The sequence below is a fragment of the Schistocerca cancellata genome, chromosome 1 (assembly GCF_023864275.1).
Source record: "Schistocerca cancellata isolate TAMUIC-IGC-003103 chromosome 1, iqSchCanc2.1, whole genome shotgun sequence".
In the NCBI taxonomy this organism is placed as follows: Eukaryota; Metazoa; Arthropoda; class Insecta; order Orthoptera; family Acrididae; genus Schistocerca; species Schistocerca cancellata.
In genome coordinates, this window is record NC_064626.1 from 516,002,912 (window position 1) to 516,023,855 (window position 20,944).

The 20,944-nt window shown below is 37.9% G+C and overlaps 1 protein-coding gene across 2 annotated transcripts in view; it reads left to right on the plus strand.

The window, feature by feature from the left end:
- LOC126161734 (mediator of RNA polymerase II transcription subunit 28-like) overlaps nt 1–14,089 on the plus strand; it is a 29,974-nt gene extending 15,885 nt beyond the window's left edge. The window contains exons 3-4 of one of the 2 annotated variants that reach the window (XM_049917772.1): nt 11,256–11,621; nt 13,948–14,088. In XM_049917772.1, the coding sequence (XP_049773729.1) occupies nt 11,256–11,621; nt 13,948–14,088 (507 nt within the window). Of the gene's footprint in view, nt 1–11,255; nt 11,622–13,899 lie in introns of both variants that reach the window. The other variant, XM_049917780.1, reaches the window with a different exon arrangement.
- Nucleotides 14,090–20,944: the final 6,855 nt, after the last annotated feature.

Genomic DNA, 20,944 nt, shown 5'->3' on the forward strand with positions numbered 1-20,944 from the left:
CATTTCCTTAGAAGGCCTGGATGAGCCAAGTCTCTGAAAATAGGTTTAATTGCTGTAATAACAGCAGCAGGAAGACAATGCGGTGATAAGATTCTCCAGTTGCCTGAGCCCTACTGTATGCCTCTTGTTTCTATGGAGCGATGAAATATTTGTTGTACTCCATAAAATTCCATACCACCACTTGTTCCTCTAAAATTAGCCACACAGTTGTGTTCTTTATGTTCATTGACTTTACAACATTTGCAATATTTAGACATTATCTCCACATCTAACACTTTACCAATGTCTACACTCGTGGCAGTCACTACTCCATTCAGAGAAGTATGTCCTCTTTTCTGCCAACTTCCATAAAGTGCAACTGCAGTATCTGAACATAATGTTCTCCCTGCAGTCATGCACTTGCCAATGGATTGTTAGGCATAAACTAATCTAGTATTGATTTTTATAAGGGCCACTTGCATCTGGTTTTGAAGAACTCATAAATGAAATCACAGTTGAGCATGTAGTGCAAATTAAATCCAAAGCAATTGCTAGGCCTTTTCTCCCACTGGCACTCTCACAAATTTTCACACTCTGTGACTCACCACACTGTCTACATTGTACAAATTTAGAAATTACATCTGATAATATTCTCAAATTTATAGTAATGTTACTGCACTCCTTGTCACTTAACAGTAAATTCATTGTAACTCTCTTGAAATGGTGAGAGCTTCTTTGATGATGCACTTGTTGAAGAATTACGATTAGAAACATCGTTGCCAGGTGACATAACCTCTTATACAGAAAGCTTTCTAAACTTGTTTCCTCCAAATTGGCGTTTCTTGAAAATGCCTTTACATTTCGTCATCTTCAAAAAACACAACAAAACACACACAAACAACCACTGCAAACGTAAGTATATCTATTACTTGCCATCACACTTGACCAAAACTAAACGTGTGTTTGAAAGCGTGTTGTTTACAAACAGCAGAAACAAAAGAATACCAATCATTGCATACCAAGGATAGCCAACACACTCGGGAGTAGAGAAAAAAATCCCTAACGTGCAATGCAGGGAATATAAAGATCTAAAATATATGCAGAAAAGTGGGCGTGGCACATAAACACATGTGGTAGGAAAATGCTCTGTAAATGCTCGGAAAAAAAGAGAACTTAGATAAAACATTAATCTTTTGAAATACGATGAAAACCGAACATAGATTTTTTTTACCTGAACCATGGTGTGGTCCCCTTAAAGCAAAGCACATCATGTAACTGGGTGGTTGACCTATCTCTTGGCCGTAGTTTGGCTGTGGCTGTTTATGTGGAAAGACAACTTGTTTTTATGTGGAAAGACAACTTGTTAGTAGTCAGGCACAGACAGAGTGTGGCACAGTGGTTACAGCTAACTTTTGAGGGGTAGGAGAGGGCATTGACAGGACTGGAGTAGGTGGTTGCAGGAGGATGTGTGGGGTATGTCTTGCATCTAGGTCAGGGATATGAGCCATGAGTCAAGGGGCTTGGAAGCAAGGGTGAATTAGGAACAGACAAGGATTATGCATTGGCTGGATTGAAGGGTGGGGAGGATATTCCTCATTTCAGGACACAACAAGAGTTATTTGAAACCCTGACAGAGAATGCGATTCATTTGCTCCAGTTCTGGGTGGTACTGACTCACAAGAGGATTGCTCCTTTGTGGCCAGACAGTGGGTGTGTAGAGACTAGTAGGTGAGTCATGGGATATGCTTCTGGACAAGGTGGTGAGGGTTATCTCAGTCTGTGAAGGCCCCAGTGAGACTCAACCATTAAAATGTTGATTTACAGTATAGCAGCAGTACAGTTCTTGAGTAAAAATTATGGCACTACAAGTGTTGGCTGCAAGGGTTAGATGGGTGTCACTTACTCGGAGATCCAACACTAGACAGGTAATAGACTTCTGTGTTAGGATATTTGGTTCAGACTTAGAAATTTATGCTATATGCTTTTCGCATTCTTATGAGGAAGAGATTCCTCCTAGATATGGCAAGGGCCTCTAGGCAGCTCTCATGTGACCTGGATACTGCTTGCCCCTACTCTTGAAAATATCAGTACCATTGCCTATAATTCTCATTGTTCTTTTTGACAGATGGCTGATAATACTTCTTTCATAGGGTAATCATTGCTGACAGTAGTGCCCTATACAAAAATGGTCACAGCCTTTCTGTTTATTGTAATTTTGTAATTTTAGAGCACCTAATCACACACACACACACACACACACACACACACACACACCTGGGAGAAGAATGATGAACATGAAACCAAAAATCTGATGGCATCTTGAATTCATGAAAAAATACATACACACACACACGCACACACACACACACACCTGGGAGAAGAATGATGAACATGAAACCAAAAATCTGATGGCATCTTGAATTCATGAAAAAATACATATTAATTTTTAGTTGTTGGATATTTGCTTGATTGGAGATGGTTTAACAGGAATGAAAGCAAATATTTCTGTCGGTGACTGAGGACGATGTACTGAACAACATAATCAGTAGTCATGTCATTTGCAGACTAATAATTATAGATATTGCAAGTTGTATGTTTTTAGGTTTGTTGGTACTGTAATGTTATGTGAGCCTCACAGCTCCTTTTTTTTAAGCTAATTTGTGTCTGATTTTATTCTGAGAAGCTCAGTAATGTATGTAAATACCGTAAATGTAAATATGATTCAAAAAGTACTTGAAGTGAAGCGAAGCGCAGCTGGACAGCAACAAACTCTTTAGCGCGCAATCCCCGCAACAATAGTAGCTGTGAATCTTTGAGTATGGACTCAAAGACAATTGATTTATTAAAAAAAAGAGACTGTTAATCTGTGTCTTGTGGAAAGAGGACATGTTGCTAGGCTGTCGCTGAGAACGTATTGTTAAATTTAATGAAAATTGGTACTTAGTGTTAAAACCGAGTAAAGTATGTGTTAGAGTTGCCAAACATTTATGTATACAAATTTTCTGTAAGTGAAGAATAGAAATATCTTGTTTTTGGAAAAGGAGGTGAACTTCGTTGTCGTCGCCGTCTATCAATCGACAGAATTGTAAGTGTACAAAGTTCACTAAAATACAGGAAAAGAAATGCATTCTGTATAGTTTTCATTCAATAAGTAACAACCTCCCATAATTTCTTAATTACAGTAATTGGTTTATGTTCTTGTACAATAGTATGGTGATGAACTCCACTGACCAATTTTGATGATGTAGCAGGATGTGTAGTTTGAAGGAAGTTTGTGTGCTAAGCAATCTGCTTTTATCACGAAAAGCAGATTGCTGTTTGATCTTATTTACTTACAACAGTGGTCCCTTAGGTATGAAAAGCTACGAAAACTTGGGCTCAAAGCTATCCGCAATACGGCCAAGTAACTAACAGTCGTATTTTAAACCTTAAAGAACAATAACTTCCTCCAAATTGCAATACGTCAACAACTGGAGCAGAAGCTGATCATTCAAGGAGGCAGCAACCAAAATTCAGGTACCAGTTACGACTTAAAGTAAAAATCTCAATCAAAAATCACTCTCTCTCTCTCTCTCTCTCTCTCTCTCTCTCTCTCTCTCTCTCTCTCTCCAAACACATATATAAACATTCATATTAAAAAAAGGTCATTTAATAGTACCTCCAAGTATGTGGGGCAAGAGCAAGCCATTAATAGCTATTTTGCCCCCAGCTAGCAGGTCAGGTGTAGAAGTGTGGAAACATGGACATGAAATGGTTAGTCTTCACTAACAGTTGTAGGCCACTTAGTGGTGCAGTTATGACCTTGCAGAGAACGTCATAACATTTGTCACATGCTTGTGGGAAGACTGCCCGATGCAGAGAAAAAACAGCTACCCCCCCCCCCCCCCCCCCACACACACACACACATTAATATGTGAACAAATTAAGGTATCACATAAAGTGTTCATGCTTACACCCTTTATATCATTATATCCTGTCTAGACAAGCATAAGAGAAGGTGCAGTATTAATAACTAGTATTTCTCTTCAAAGTTTTTAAAAAGTCTACACATTTATAGCTATAAATTTTAGGGATGTGTTTTTAAATGTTCAAACTTGGTCTCTCTGTTGTATATTATAAATAACAGAATACACAGTATTTTATCCTGAAGAAGGAAAAAAGAACTTATAAAAATAGTTCTTACCATTTGCATAGTATGGTATGCTTTGGAACACACAGACCAATACGACAGTCAAAACACAATCAGGACATTTTCTTTTGGAACATTTTTTTCTTTGCACTCGTAACTGATACAAAGTTTGTGGATACACTGGGTTTGTTTCTGGTTAGGTGGTGCCTTTATGTCAAAATGTCTTTCATTACATTGTCTTGGACTAAAACAAGAAGACACAGTTTTTGACATTTCTTACCTTGTTGTTCTTTTACATGTGTCCTTTATTTCCTGATAAAGCACAAATGAGTTGATGCCATCCAACAGAAATAAGCAAAAGAACAGTTTTTGCCAATATTTGAATTACATTCTGGTGAAAGGATAAAAGACACTAATTTTATTTTTTATGATTTACCCACCTCAACTCAGTTGTTACTGCGATTTAAATGTAGATTGTGTCAACCCCCCTCCCTGTCACTGAGTACTGCACTTGCAAGTCTGTCACGTCCATTGCTGAAGTAGTATGACATGTTGAGAACAAGAGCATAGGTTTTCTCCACAAAAAATCTTTTGTGTTTGCTGTGCAACTCCCTACAATTTTCATCTTCCACTCCAGTAGTGAATTACTGTACACAGTTTTTTGTTGAGGGCAACCACAGCTGAAGTAATCCATGTTTCAGAGTTAACACTTTCAGCTGGCTATGAACTTTCCTTTTTATTTACAGGAAGACGACGTGTTTCATGATACCAGCTCACATTTTCTGATGTACATTTACATGATAGGAAACAACAATTGATTTTGTTATTAAAAAGCTGTATACCCATCCTGGTAATCTATGCTATATGACAGCTGAAATGAAATACTCACATGTTAGTAAAACATTAAGCCCATGATATGGAAAGGAGGGGGACTCAGCCAACTCAAAATAAAATCCTGTTACCCGCAACAAGCAGAGCATCAGATGAATTGACCAGTTGAAAAACTGACAAGTGAATTTACCGAAAAATGACATGTGCAAAATAAGAAAACAAAAAAAGGTAAAAGCCCAGGTAGTAACATTGAAAGCCTAGGCTTAAGAAAACTATTTTCAAACTACTAAATGGCAGACAGTAACTCACCTTTGCCTCGCCGAGCAAGGCCACACTGCAAGTCAATATGCTCGTGTGTCATGGAGGGCACTATTTTCACCACACTTAGTGGGAAAGGTTACAAACATTTTCACGCATATCCAAATGTCATGGAAATGATTGATGCCCTGTTACACTGCACAATATACTGGGGTCATTAACCATCAACACATCTGCACCATATTACAATTTGACTAGCATAGATGGGAAGCAGAGCACCAATATCAATTTCATGTTTAGTCATAAACATATTAGCAATGCAATATGACAACAGGGAGCCCATGGCCAGGCCCTGCTTTTCAATGTTGGTATGACTCCCAAACCTGAAATAATTGTAGCTGAGCACTGTACTGAGGAGCTTGAGGGTGTCAGGGTGTCATCAATTTCATTTGTCGGCCATCCACTGCAATACCTCAAGTTGTGATCAATTTTACCCTGTACAGTGTCGACCAGAACATCGATATACATTATTTTTAAATCTAATGATACCAGATGTGTGCCCTGCGGAATATTCAAATCAGGTAGCTTATGAACTAACCATTCTCTATTACAAATACTGAAGTTACTTGTGTGAGAATAATGCTCTTTTAGATATTTTTCCAGTGCTTGCTCATTCTGATACCCAACCCTCTCCTGCATTAACAACAGGTCTCTCTGGAGCCCTATCTTATGTACCTTAATCGTGGCTCTCAGCCTAAGTGGTCTAGAGTGCATGGGAGCTGAGTCCTTAATTTGAAACTTCTCAGGGAAGATCTTAGTATCCTTGAAAATATCTTTTAATATTTCAGCATATAATCCCTAAAACACTCATCATTCTGGTTGTTTGTGAAGAATAGATGGACTTTCTCAACATTCTGTGACCCTCTTCTAAAATAACTATATCTTTGCCCTTATCAGCTGGGACAATTAGTATTTGATTTTCTGCTAACTCATTTTTAGTATTCTTGAGAGTTACCTCCACGCTTTGCTCATAATGTATTGCCCTATCCAGTCCTTGTGATCTTCATATGCCCTTGATACTATCACTAACTCCAACAGCGACTACATTGTGTTCCACAGTGGTGAATTTTACACTATCCAATGCCACAGCTGTGTGAGCAATTTGTGTTATTACCTGCAGTTGCAGGCTAGTGCAATGTACATTACACTCCATCAATTGTTTTCCTTGCCACTAAACATAATGTTTGTATAGTTACATATCAGAGGATAAAAGTTAAAAATCACATCCTGTAAGCAAATGCTCCTCATCCTTTTTATCCTGTATACCCATTCCACCCAACTTATTGACAAAAGTGCAAGCTATTTCGCTCTTAAAGACTATTGGCAACATATGCTCACAGGCCCACAGCCACTTTTTAGTATTTACTATCTTTGCAAGCTCTAAATATAACAGATGTATGCCCCTAACAAAAAACAAGTGACACATCTCTTTCGTGATACAGTAGAACATAGCACCTCTTATGCAGTTTGCAGGCCACGCAACTCGGTTTTTAAATGGATGTCTATTATATGTAGGTAAAACCCTCTTTGTTAAACATGTCTTTTTTTTTAAAAAATAGTATTAGCATTCACTTTAGTTAATGGTTTCTCCTAGTTCAGGAGATGAAAATATGTCCTGACTGTATCGTGTTAGCCTCATGAGGCAGTCCGTTAGAAATAATTTTTTCTTGAGGGTAACTGCAGCAATATTTCAGAAATAAACTGCTTCCAGCTGTATATGAACTTTCCTTTTTATTTACAGGAGCATAACCAGTTTCATGATTTCAGATCACATCTTGTGGTGTACATGTACAAGATAGGAAACAACAATTGACATTGAGATAAATAACTGAATACCTATCCTAATGATCTATGGTCTATGACAAACAATGTGAAATACTCGCCCGTCAGTAAAACATTAAGCCCATCATATGGGAAGAAGGGGGGCTCAACCTTCTCAAAATAAAATACTGTTACCCACAACAAGCAGGGCATCAGATCAAATTGACCTGTTAAAAGTGAATTTACGTACAATGACAAGAGCAAAATAAGAAAACTAAAAAAGGTGAAAAGTCCCAGTTAGCAAACCTGAAAGCTCATGGTTAAGAGAACTTGCTTCATACCAGGAAGCAGTGAACAGGAACCCTCCAACCATCTCGCCGAGCAGGGCCGCATGCTCACGTGTTGCAGAGGGCACTAGTGCCACCACATACATAACAGGGAAAGTTACAAATGTTTTCATGCTTATCAAAATGTATGGAATTGATTGAGGCTCCTGTTACACAGTACAACAGTATACACTATAAAATATCTCAGCATAAAAAAATTAAAACCACGTAGACCAGACACAAAATCATACGACATGCCCAGGATCAATAAACAAACAGCCAAAAAACTATGACATGTCCTTGAAAGGCAATCAACGTTAGATAGTATATTGTAACGTCTTAACTCCACGTCCGTATTGAGGACATATTAGGGGTACAGCGTTGGACACCACACAATTTGTCGCCTCCAGAATGTTTGTATGCCCCTTTACTTCTCTGTGTATGACTTTTAAATTATTGGCTATACCTGTTGTGGCAGGGCTGCCACAGGTTCTGGAAGTCAGGTAATATCGAGGAATTTCAAACACGTCAGGGAACTTTGGAAAAAAAGAAATCTCATTTTTGTCTTAGTAGCTGAAATGGTTTTTTTTGCTGAGGCATGCATCATTGTTGGTTAGGTGCAACTAAGTATGTGCACTGCTTCCCTACTCCCTCATTACTACTGCTTCTCTCCTTCCTACCACTTCCCTCAGCTTGCAGTCAGTGCTGCCACCACTTCTTGCCACTAGCTTAGCAGCTGCTGACAAGAGGCAGGGAGGCATGAGGAGTGGTTTGTTTCGATCTGAATCTCCGATACTGTAGACGCAGCAGCCGGAGATGGTGGTCCTGTGTGGATAAGTTGTGTCTGAGTGATAGTGTGAATGTATGTATGCTGTCACTTACTTAAAAGAGCTATGGCTCAAAATTTGGTTGTGAGAGTGTAATTGTCTTTTCTATGTGCCTGCCTGTGGCTCAGCAATCGTCTTTATGGTGAGTTGCTACCTATCCTCATTATTATTGATTCTCAGAGTATTTGAACAAGTTATCAGTCCCATAGGTTGATCACCGTGCTCTCATTTCAACAACAGGCCAAAACCACAGGCCGTTTCTGCGGGTATCTGTAACTGATCTGAAGCCATTCATTTCCCACTAATGTGCAGACCCTGCCCATTGGATGTAGTCTCACCGATCTCCCTGCAGGCCGGATCTGTTTGGTGTGGTGTAAATCTACAGATTTTCATGGTTTATCCATGGACCCAGGACTGTGGTGCTCATCAGCATGCCAGAGGCCATGGGTGATGGATTTCAGGACATGCGACTGTCTCACCACAAGTATGTTCTACAGTATGGCATTTTCTGGACATTTTATTTGTTCTAGTATATTTTAGCACTTCAAAAGTAATTTATATGTTGGAAAGCATGGGCAATAAGAAGAAGAAGAAAATTGTCAGTCGGTGACGATTTTATGCTATGTGCTCATAGATTTCTCGAAAGGAAGATCACAAGATACCTGTAAAATAATAGGTATAACACAGTGGGTAATAACCAACAATAATGAACATAGTAGAACCAACATTTAATGCAGTCACCTACAGTGTTGGTTTACACAATTCTTCCCCAACTTATTCCCTTATTTCAAGAGGCCTACTTTTCTATGAGGTTATTTCTGAAATCAGTGAAAGTAAATATGACTTGCAAATCCAAGGAAATTTTTGTCACCAAATGTGTTTCATTTTATTGAAATAAAATAACATCAGTGGTCTAAATGGAAAACGTATACCATTTGTCTTGCTTTCTCCATCTAAAAACAGTTCATTACGAAAGATGTTATGTTAGTACATAATACTTTTAACTTTGAATTCCTCATACTTAGGTGTTCTCTGAACCTAATTCCAAACCTTCTGGCAGTCTGCCCCACATGTCTGACAGGGCAGTTGTTGCAACTGATGTAATATACACCAGAAGCATCATATTTTTCGTAAGCTGCCTACAAGTCTTTGGCCTTCATTCTGTGGAATAAATATTGCTGGCTTTATGTTGTTTGTCCTTAGCTTTTCACTTACTTTCTGTGATATTGTGCCAAAGTTTGAAATCCTGTGCTAACCAATGAACTCGTCTTTCGCCTCGTCGAGTGTGGTTTCATTAACGTTAGACTTCTCCCTATTTTTAGCGAATTTGTGTATATGCAGTATACCTTTATTGATTGATCTATGATCATCATTGATCTATGATGTCCTACTTGTTGCGGGTAACAGTATTTTATTTTGAAAAGATAGAGTCCACTCCACCTGTATCATGTGCTTAATGTCCGCCCCCGGTAGTTGAGTGGTCAGCACGACATTATGTCAATCCTAAGGGCCTGTGTTCGATTCCCGGCTGGCTCGGAGATTTTCTCCACTCAGGGGCTGGGTGTTCTATTGTCCTAATCATCATCATTTCATCCCCATCTACGTGCAAGTCGTCGATGTGGCATCAAATCGAAAGACTTGCACCTGACAAACGGTCTACCTGATGGGAGGCCCTAGTCACACGACATTTACATTTACGTGGGCTTACTGTTTGATAGATGGGTAATTATTTTATTGGTTGTCATAGAGCATTGATTATTAGAATAGGTATCCAGCTTTTTATCATAATGTCAATGTTGTTTCCTGTCTTGTAGATTTACACCTAAAGATGAGATTTCATATCACAAAACTGATTGAGGGCCTGTAAATAAAAAGAAAACTTCTCATACAACTGAAAGCAGTTTATTTCTAGGAAATATGAATTACTGTAGGTGTTGCATAATGGTGATCGCTGTATACATTATAACCATTGCCAAAACATATCGCAGGACTGGTACTGGTAGAGACACTTTTGAGTAACAGTAACAGATTTTTGGATTCTTCAGAAAATACATGTGGATTATTGCTGCAGAAGTGAGTAAATATCCATGAGCCACTGCAATGCGTCATACAGGGTTGTTATCAAACTTTTTTTTTTTTTTCCCCAGCACCAGTTAGTCTCTGCTTTTATTATTTCTTCCAGTGGAAATGGTGAGAAACAGTCAGTGTGGAAAGGATGTTAAGTGGTGTCTTCAGTCTAGCAGTTTTCTGATAAGGGCGAATGAAAGGGGGATAGTTAGCTGCATGCCATTGAAGTTCCTCATTTGCTGTCTCTTTAGTAGTATTGGTGAAATTGATGGTTCAAAAGCCTGTTTCTAATCAATTTATTATGTATTTTATTACCAGCAAAATGGTGCAGTAGTTACGGCACTGGAGCTGCATTTGGGAGGGAACATCTTATATCCCCGTCCAGTCATCCAGGTTTATGTTTTCTTTGGTCTCCCTAAACTGTTTAAAGCAAGTGATGGAATAGCTCTTCTGAAAAGCACACTGCCAATTTCCTTTCCCAGTTCAACCTCACACTCCAGTCCCTAATCATCTTGTTGTCAGTAGGATGTTAAACCATAATCTTCCTTCATTGTTGCAAAAACTTGATTGTATATATTATTTTCTTTTCTTTGTATCAAAACTGTACATTTATTTGCGTAAAAACATTGATAAGTATCATCACCCATTTTTTTTCTGAACAATAGTTATCTAATTCTTCTCCCAGGGTACTGAAGTTACTCATTTCAGAGCTGCGCAACTTGGAAGCTTAATATGACTGTAAAATGTTAGGCACAGTATAATTTTAACTCTGTCTTTGCCCTTGTTGTTCTCTAAAATGTGTTAAATTTAATGGCATTTGTGTCTTTGAAAATGTCTGCAATGCTATGTCAAGAAATGTTGCAGATGCTCATATAGTGGTGTGCAGTGCAGTAGTAGTAAAGTTCCACAAAAACCTTTGGTTGCTTCTTTGACCAGCTATCATTGACTGATTCTTACCTTTCTTAGGAAATTAATAATCCTAAACTCAAAAATTAATGAACCTTTTTATTTTTCAAGGATGTCACAGAACTGCGTGTAGAGTTAATGCGCAAAGAAGAACTCATAAAAAGGCACTACGAGAAAATCACTGTCTGGCAGAATATGCTGGCTGACCTGCAGGGTTGGGGCAAGTCTCCAGCATCCTCAGGAATACCCAATGGTACAGCACAACAACCACCACAACCTCCAACGGCCCCTAATCTCCAGCAACAGCAACAGCAACAACAACAGCAGCAGCAGCAGCAGCAGCAGCAACAACAACAGCAACAGCAGCAGCAACAATTGCAGCAGCAGTTACACCAACAGCAGCAGTTGCAGCAGCAGCAGTTGCAACAAATGCAGCAGCAGCAGCAACAGCAACTTCAGCAACAGATGCAGCAACAGGTATGTTTTATATTATTCCTCAGTCTGTGCACATGTCGTAACAAATCCATCTAGTAGTTAACAATCGCATTTACTGAAAGTTTTATGAAAAATAAACTTATCACAAAAGGCATGACAATAACTTCTGAAGAACATCTGTTGAAACTGTTTGTATTTAAAATTGCCTTTATTAAGATATACTTCCAAACTCTCTCTACACTCGTGCATATCTCTTTAAAACAGCTCCTTGCTGTTGCTTTTAATAAATTTGTGCCACCTAAATCTCATATGCTGACTTTTGTTCCAAGTTAGCAAACTGTTCCTGCATTGAAGTGTGCTTACCTATGATTCAGCACATTTCACTCTTCTGACCATATCGAATGACTATTGTACCCATTAAATTGACATGAAATGTCCTGTTGCTCAGGTATATTCTGCTTAGTTGGCATTGCCCTTCGTAAAATATCCAGGATCCAGTGCAGTATCATGGAAGAGAATACTCATTACTTATTATCATTCTTGGTGAAAACTAAGAACAAGGATTATATCGGTCATACCATAGATCTGAAGGTCTTGGGTTTGACCCCAGGTTAATTGTAGGATTTTTATCCTTCTTTTATCACTTCTTCCACCTCTGGGAGTGTTGTTGTTGTTGGTTTTTTTTTTATGTGAAAAAGACTGAGTTATACCATGGTTTGGAGCCCTTGTGAAACTTTGGCCCCCTGTAACTGGTAGGGTAAGTAAGTTTGAAGGTAGGTAACGGCATACCGCCTCCGACAGGACCATGCCTAGTACAGCATTGTGGTCTTCAAACAAATCTTCAGATTGATGCCAGCTTCCTTTTTTTACTGTTACTCCCGTGTTTGTTGCACAATATTGGCATCACTTACTGTGAGGTATGAAGGGAATGGGAAGTAGTGAAAGATATGATACAGGAATCCTCTCAGGAATATAGAGATTTCAGGCAGTGATATTCTGGTTATCATCATGAAAATAAGAGAAACTTGGAAATATGAGTTCACAGTGGGAAAATAGTCCTTGATAAGAGCATACTACCTATAGAAACTGGAAAAAAAACCACTTATCCAGCCGGCCCTTTGTATCATAAAAGAAAATGCACATATATAGTTCACGTAAAGAATCAGATAAACTACAAATCTAATAAAATTTGTTATTGGCGGTAGTTTTGTTACGTACTTCTAATAGCACAAATGGTAAATTTCTAGATGAAAATATTATTAATTACTTAATAGACATGGATCTCATTATAGAATGTATACAATGTATACAAAAGAAATACATATTCTTTGTTAGATATTTATTGACTTCATCTGAGTTGGCTTCTCATAAATTCAGTTCTAGCTTCTTGTATGTTACTGTTCATTGAACTAAACACAGTAAAAAAAATTGGTAAGTTTGAGGGTTTAACTTGTTTAAGACAATGGAAACATAGTTGAAAAGTCAGCATCTTACATGACAGTTACCTTTTAAACATTTATTATAATAAATAAGCACTAACTAGATTCATATAAGCTATTCTGTTACTGTTCAGAAATACAAAGCTAAATAAATAAGAAAAACTACATACTTGGTGGCATGTTATAAATAATGTTTTTAATATTAAATAGAAGTGTGGCCATCAAATCTTCAGTGCATATCTGGAAGACAGCTGTGCCAATGGATTTCCTAAGTGTCCCAGATGTCTGTGAACCGTATTTGGTGAAGTTGCTTTTCTGACTATTGTTAGAGTACATTTTTATCATAAATGTTTTAATGCTTCTGAATAGCTGCAGTTAAATTCAGCTTGTTTAATCGCATCTGGAGATTAGTTTGCAGTAAATATAAAGGCAGCACATAGGTCTTAGTCAGTTGTTTTCATGTTTAACACATTCACTTCTATGGAAGACTTTGAGAGTATGATGTATTGAACTATTTTATTTTCATGTAAAGCTTATGTAGTTTATTCACATTCTTAATTGAGCAGATTGGGCGTGCTTTCCCCTTTAAATAAATTAGCCTACATGCATTCAGTATGGTTTGATGATACTATTACAGTTATATATTCATTGTTACAGATATATTCTTGCATGAATTTAAAGTACACAGAAATATTTTCCAGTAATTAGAGATTTCATTTCTGTAATTATACATCTATTGAACGCTATGGTTTTTCCTTCTTCATTTGTTCTCTATTTTTAAAGCTTTTTTTATTATTTTAATTTTGTAATCCATGTTAATTTTATCAGTTCTTTTTTATTTTCTTTAAGTTCTGTTTTCATTTGGTTTTTGTGTGTTTCAGTGAGCCCCCTGTGGGTTTCTCACTGGAACTGTTTGTGTGTGCTTGCAGGGCATGGCAGGTGCAGGCCCTCTGGTGTTTCTCCCACAAGGGGGAGGGCCACCTTTCCCCCCTCAGGGTCCGTTGCAGGGTCCACTGGCCTACCTCGAAAAGACGACGAGCAACATAGGGCTGTCGGAAGGACGGAGGTGACGGGGGCGGGGGAGGGGGCGGGGCAGAGGCCGGGGGCGTGGGCGCGGCCGGGGGCGTGGCGCACCGCCTGAGTACGGGCCTGCCCCCTAAACCCTCCCTCCTGTCTCTTCATTTCCAGCCAATTGTTTTGTTGATGTTAATTTTTTTATAAATGTTACCATATTTATAGAATTAACTATTATCATTTCACCAATTAAGTTGCAGTCTGTGATCTCTGTTTTGACGAAGCTGATGTTACTTGATATAATTGACAGTATATGAAAGAATTGGCAAAGAAACTGTATGTTAGTGCTTCCTGAATTATAAGATGATTTGTATTAACCTCTTGCAACAGCTGGGAAATCAGTTGCTTGTAAAAATTCTCGAATGAAATACATCGTAGGTACTATTCAACATTTTGTACGTGGACTTTCAGTTGTCTGTCTAGATTGCAGTTTGCAGTGAAATACTGATGTAAAAATTTTCACTGTCATTTCAGGTCTTCATCTACAGTTTTTGTAGTATATTGGTTTGAATTTTTATTTTGTTGGAGGGACTGAAACAGAAACCTCTGCCGCACTGTTGGGAATTTTGTGGATGTCAGATATGTGAGCGGAAAGGACGTAGGCTGGGAACTGTAGCTTTAAAATCGTATTAATGCTATAGAATGTGAGAGAAGAAAAACAATATTTGATTATAAATGGCATTTTTACAGTTTTAAGTGGTAGTTCCATGAAACAACTGGTTTCTATAATTCAGCAAATGTAACAGAAATCAGTTGCAATATTATGACTATTTTTAATACCTTAAAATCTGATGCCAAAACTGATGAACATTTATCATGGTTCAGATCACTAACTGTGAATTATTTTTATATGTATCTTCAGCTGATTTTATAGTTTGATCTGATGTTATCCTTGCTCCTCTCCTGTAAAACTTTAAGAACTCTTGTGAATATGATACTAGTATTTATATTTTTAGGTAACAGTTCACCACAAAATATTTCTCACCTAATCATTTCACATTACAATAGCAAAGGATGTGCATCTATCTATTCATGTGCCTTTTTAATAAAAAAACTCACCTATGTGCACTGATGCATAAGTCACAGTTTCTTCTTCTAACTGGTATTTCTTATATCTGCAGTAGCAGTCATTTCATGGCTGTAAATATTTTTAGTGTTTCACTGCAAATAAATTTTACTTTAAACTGACTAGTGTACACTCCCTATGCTGCAAGTTATATTGATTGTTAGGGGCTTAAATGCCCTGGCATTTCACAAGTAACAATCAGTGCCTTATGGTATTTTCTATTTGTGAGATCCTTATTAATATTTTGTTTTGTAGTACATTGCTTACATTGATGAACATTCTGCCAGTCACATCATATATTGTCATTAGGATCAAGACAGTGTTGTTGGGTGTTCAGAATTTACATTTTTTGTTACAGGCTTATTGGAAGAAGTGTCAAAAAAGTATTTATTTCCTCTGTTATTTAAAGTCTAGCACTAATGCAAAAAGTTATTTATTGGACTGAGAAATTGTTGAGGTTTGGTATTGTTGCCTCTGCTCTCTTAAAAAGAGGATTCTAAATTAGACATTTGTCTTTTCCAGACAATTTTGACAATCTGTATTTGTGGAAAGGAAAGTAAAAATTCTATGTATTCTGTAAATAACCCAGTGCCTGTTACAAAACAAATGTATACGATTGGATACACATGTAAAAACCGTTTTCAAATTGTAAATTGTGTAAATATATCAATCTGTTTGGATTCATATTTTGATGTCACATTCTGTACCTTTATTTTGGACATTAAAATTGTTTTGTTCAAAAATGTGCATACAGTGATGTATCAGAAATAATTATGTCTGGAAGTAAGTAAAACTCAGAATAGCTGTAGATGGATATGAAAACATTGTGATGTCTGGGCTCATGTCTCATTATTGTAGAAGTTACAGGAATGAAGATACGAGGGGTCGCCCAAAAATAACCGGTTCTAGAAAGCATATACTTTATTGTTTTCAAATACAACCTTAATCTCCTTCGAAGTACTCTCCATTAGCATTAATACACTTGTCCAAACGTCCATTCCAGTGTTTGAAGCACCTTTTAAATTCGTTCTACTTGATACCTGCTGGCACTTTCATGACATTGCGTTTTATGTCTTCCACATCTGCAAAACGCTTCCCTCTCAAGTCTCTTTTCATCCTCAGAAATAGGAAGAAGTCCGAGGGTGCTAAATCTGGCGAATAGGGCGAGTGGGTCAAGGTAGTCATCTTCGTTGAGGCCAAAAACTGGCGAACGCTGCGAGCCGTGTGCGCGGGAGCATTGTCATGATGCAGGAATCTCACACCAGAATCCCACAAAGCCGGAAGTTTTTGTGACAAACTTCTGCAAAGCCATTTCATAATCTCCAAATAGAATTGTTGGTTTACTGTCTGGTTTTCAGGGACAAATTCAGTGTGTACGATCCCTTTGATGTCAAAAAAACAGATCATCATTTTCACATTCGATTTCACTTGTCGAGGTTTTTTTTGGTCGAGGTGAGCCGGTCGACTTCCATTGTGATGACTGTTGTTTACTTTCTGGATTGTACCCATTGCACCATGACTCATCACCTGTAATGATTTTGTTGAAAAAATGTGAATCATCTTTGAATGCGTCCTTAATTTCGAGACAGGCTTGGACGCGACGATCCCTTTGATCTCAGGTAAGAAGCTTCAGCACGAATTTTGCCGCCACTCTTCGCATCTCCAAATCAATGGTCAAGATGCACTGAATTGAGCTCCTGGACAACTCGGACAAGTTCTCGAGTTGGTAGATTGCCCTGCGTCAATTTTCACTGATGAGATCACGGATTTTGTTGATGTTGTCTTTGCTTCGAGCAGTTGAAGGTCAACTGGAATGGGGCTGATCTTCAACCACCATTTTTCCCGTTTTAAACCGAGAAAACCATTCATACACTTGCGTTTTACTAAGAGCATGGTCTTTGTAGGCTGTCTGAATCATTGCAACAGTTTCTGCTGCGTTCTTGCCGAGCAAGAAACAAAACTTCACTGCCGCACGTTGTTCATAAGAACTAGCCATTTCCTCGTGTCACATCTGCACTGTACGCACACTCAAAGAACTGCCAAAGAAACCACACTTCTCACTGTTGGGTGATGCCGCGTGGCAGAAGGACTCAGCAGAGCTCCTACTACAACCCTCTGGCGGCGCAACCTGCTACTACAAGTACACGATGTGCAGCATTACGATTCCGGTTATTTGTGGGGCCCCCTCGTATGAGCATAGATGCATTTCACGTATGTCTTTATTACCCATATAGTCCACAATACAGACAAGTTTTTGACAAATTTTTGAAGGAACTGAGATGTCTACAGCACTTCTGTAATAACAATTCTTAATCAATAGATCTGAATATAATTATCACCACTGAAATACTATTCACCTCTGTGGACTGGCAGGCCGTTCAATATCAGCCAGCCTCAATCCTTTGCAAACTGCATCATTCAGATGAGGTATGGAGGGACATGGACTTAGCTTGCAGCTCTCTCAGCCATTTGTCTTCCAGACTTTACAGGTACAACTTCTCTCAAATAGCTCCTCAGTTGGCATCACAAGGCTCAGTTCACCACGTTCCAATCTTCCCGGTAAAGAAAACTTGTGGGCAGTGCTAGAAACTGGACCCAGGCCTCTGCACAGTAGACATACATGTTTACCACGTAGCTATGGAGGTTGATGCTGTATTACTAATCTTACCAAATGTCTCATAACATGCTGCAGCAAAACTCTGTAAGTCACCAATGGGTAGTAACATGGTGTGTGTGTGTGTGTGTGTGTGTTTGTGTGTTTGTGTGTTTGTTTGTTTGTTTAAGTTGGAACACTGACTTGACCAGTCCATGGAAATGATAATGCTTATTAAGTTCTGGAATGCAGAAAATGTGTGCTGCTGTTTTTATAGTTGTATGAACTCCAGCCTAACTGACATTTCTGTGTGGAGGACAGCGATTTCAAAACAGTATGCAGTAAAGGCATCTAGCAGAAGAACTGGTCACTCAGTACCCTCCCAGTTGCATGAAAGGTATTCCAGCTGGTTTAGCCATTCCGCAGGTCATCACCACTCATCAATGATAGTAATTTGAGGTAGTGCAGATTTATTACTGAACACAATGTGACGCCATTCATCCTGGTCACGGCACCATTCCAAATGCAGTCATTTGCACTGCAGTATTAATCAGTGTACACATGGGCAGGGGTGCCGACTTTAAAAAATATTGGGGGGGGGGGGGGGGGGGCATACTTGGGGTCTTGCCCCACGAAATTTTCTAAATTTTGGATGAAAAATAGTGAGTTTCAAAGTTTTTTAAGCATTTTAGTTACGTTATCAACATTAGAACCCCGAAAACTTGACTCTCGGTAACTCGACACTCCGGGAAACTAGATAAGCCTGACACATTTTTTGGCTTTGAAAAAAGAAACAGAACAAAACATAAACATGCACAGTATTTTCATAAAAAGCTAATTTAATTTTCAGTAATAATCATGCTTATAGCCTATTACAGAGCAGTGAATATATAGCTCTGAAAAGACTAAAATTATATTTAAATAAATCCTAAACTATCATTAAAAGAGTAAAACATAAAATATTGCTGTCACACAGTAATAGCACTTTGATTAATAAGTGAAATAGCTAATTTAAGCTTACTTTGATTAAGGCTCAGGGTTCATTAAATAAAAACAATATCTCAAAGTTAATGCTTTAATAAAGTTAATACAGTATGCCTAATACTTTGTCAAGAGAGTATGTAAATAGCTGGTTTTAATTGGGTCTTACACCTTTAAAATATTTAAGTATTTGAAAATAACTAGTACTGTAGTAATACAAAACTAAACTAGTACTAATATTTCGAAACTGGAAATTTAACATTATGTATGTATTTAATTCTCTATTTTATAAAGGTTTTTTAATAGTGCTCTAAATGCCATTATTAGGGCTAGAGTGTCTTTACAAAGGTGCAAATGTCGACCGTCTGACTGGATTACTGAATATGAACTCATCGATGACTGGTCAGATATCAAATTCATCAAAAACATCTAGGTGGGCATGAAGAACAGCCAAGTTGTTCAATCGCTTTGGTCCCATTATTGATCGGAGATATGACTTCAGACATCTAAGGGCACTAAATGACCTTTCTGCTGTTGCAGTCATGATTGGAACTACTTGGAGAAGCTTAATGCACTTCACATAACATTTCTCCAACTGCAAGCTCTTGTTTAATGTACTTTCTTACATCATGCATGATTTTAAGACCAGTTTTTTTTTTTTTTTTTTTATAAGTGATATTGGCTAACATATTCAAGTATTAAGTACAGGCTCTCAATGTCTAGGTAATTTTTGAAAAACTGAATTGATTTTTCCAAATTTGTTTCACCTCTGTTTACTAAAAGCAAGCACTCTTGCTCAACTGCAATGACCTTTGTAAGTCCAGTTGAAGCAAAATGCTCAGTAATGCAAGATTGCACTGTTTCACAAACTTCAATGTAAATAGCTTTGTAGTATTCCTTTGGGGTTTTAAAAGTGTACAGTGAGCTGGCTTTGTTGTTTTCATACTTCTTTGGTGTACTTCGATTCTGAGGAAGTGAAGGATCATAAACTTGTGAAGGTTTTTCTTTTAAACACAATTCCCAAACATGTTCAAAACTATCATGCCTTCCATTCAATATACAAATCAAGCCCTCATATATTTTTTCCAGATCAGCAACACTTACATGAGGGCATTCAATTTTTTCATTGACATCCTCTACTGAGTCCATTGCATGGCAATAAAGATGTAAAAAGAAATAAGTCTTGAATTGTAACATTGACCCAAGGTAGCCTGCACATTTGTAACCTGCCTCCGTTTTGTCCTCTGGAGAAAATGTTTCAAAAACTCTAGAAGTTCTCAATATTCTCGAGATACTAGAAGCTTGCATAGTCCATCGAGTTGGGCAAAAGGGTTGTAGACCAGCTTGGTCATTGGCGCTCTCACAGTGTACGCTTCTGAAAAGTCCCATCCTTTTGTTGGATTCCCTTATGGTGTTTATGAAGTCCTTGGCTAAAGCCATAACATCCCTCATAGACGTAAGATGGTGGAGACTGTGTACAACTGCCAAGTTTAAACTGTAAGCAGTGCAGTGCACGTAACACGCTTTTGGTTGTATATCCAAAACTAACTTTTTTATTCCTTTGAACTTACCTCTCACATTTGAGGCATCATCATATCACTGTCCTCTAAAGTTATCCATTGACAAATCAAGATGAGCAAAAACATCTTTTAAAATACTCTAACAGAGTTTGTGATTCAATGTTGGGGGTCTCATATAAGCCAATAAAGACTTCATTGATGATTCCTTAATCATCGACAGTACGAATACAAAAGACACTTGTTTGTGAATCGAAGAATCACTTTTTTCATCAACCTTAATAGAAAAATGTTCATGATTACCTTTCTCAACACAGACTTTCCTTGGAGATCAATGATCTCGTTTTGAATATCATGGGACGTCCACTTATACCCTGAATGCCCTAACCAATCTTTAAACTCAGGTATGTCATTGTTTCAGAGTTCCAACAATTGAAAAAAAATTTGAGTTTACATCTTCGTGCCCTCTAATTGCTAGTCTTAGAAATTGCATTGTATTAAAAATTGGCTCAAGAGCTAAATGGTCTTTCTTTATATCATTATCTAACTGTTCATTCAATTGGGAGGCCACACTTCAGTTAGTGATAGAATTTAGTTTCAGAACACCTTTATGTGTAAACATATTTTCATGAAGATGGAATTTTTCCGAAGCCTTTTTCCAGTTAGAAAACCCTATGGAAGTAAGTGCATCTTCT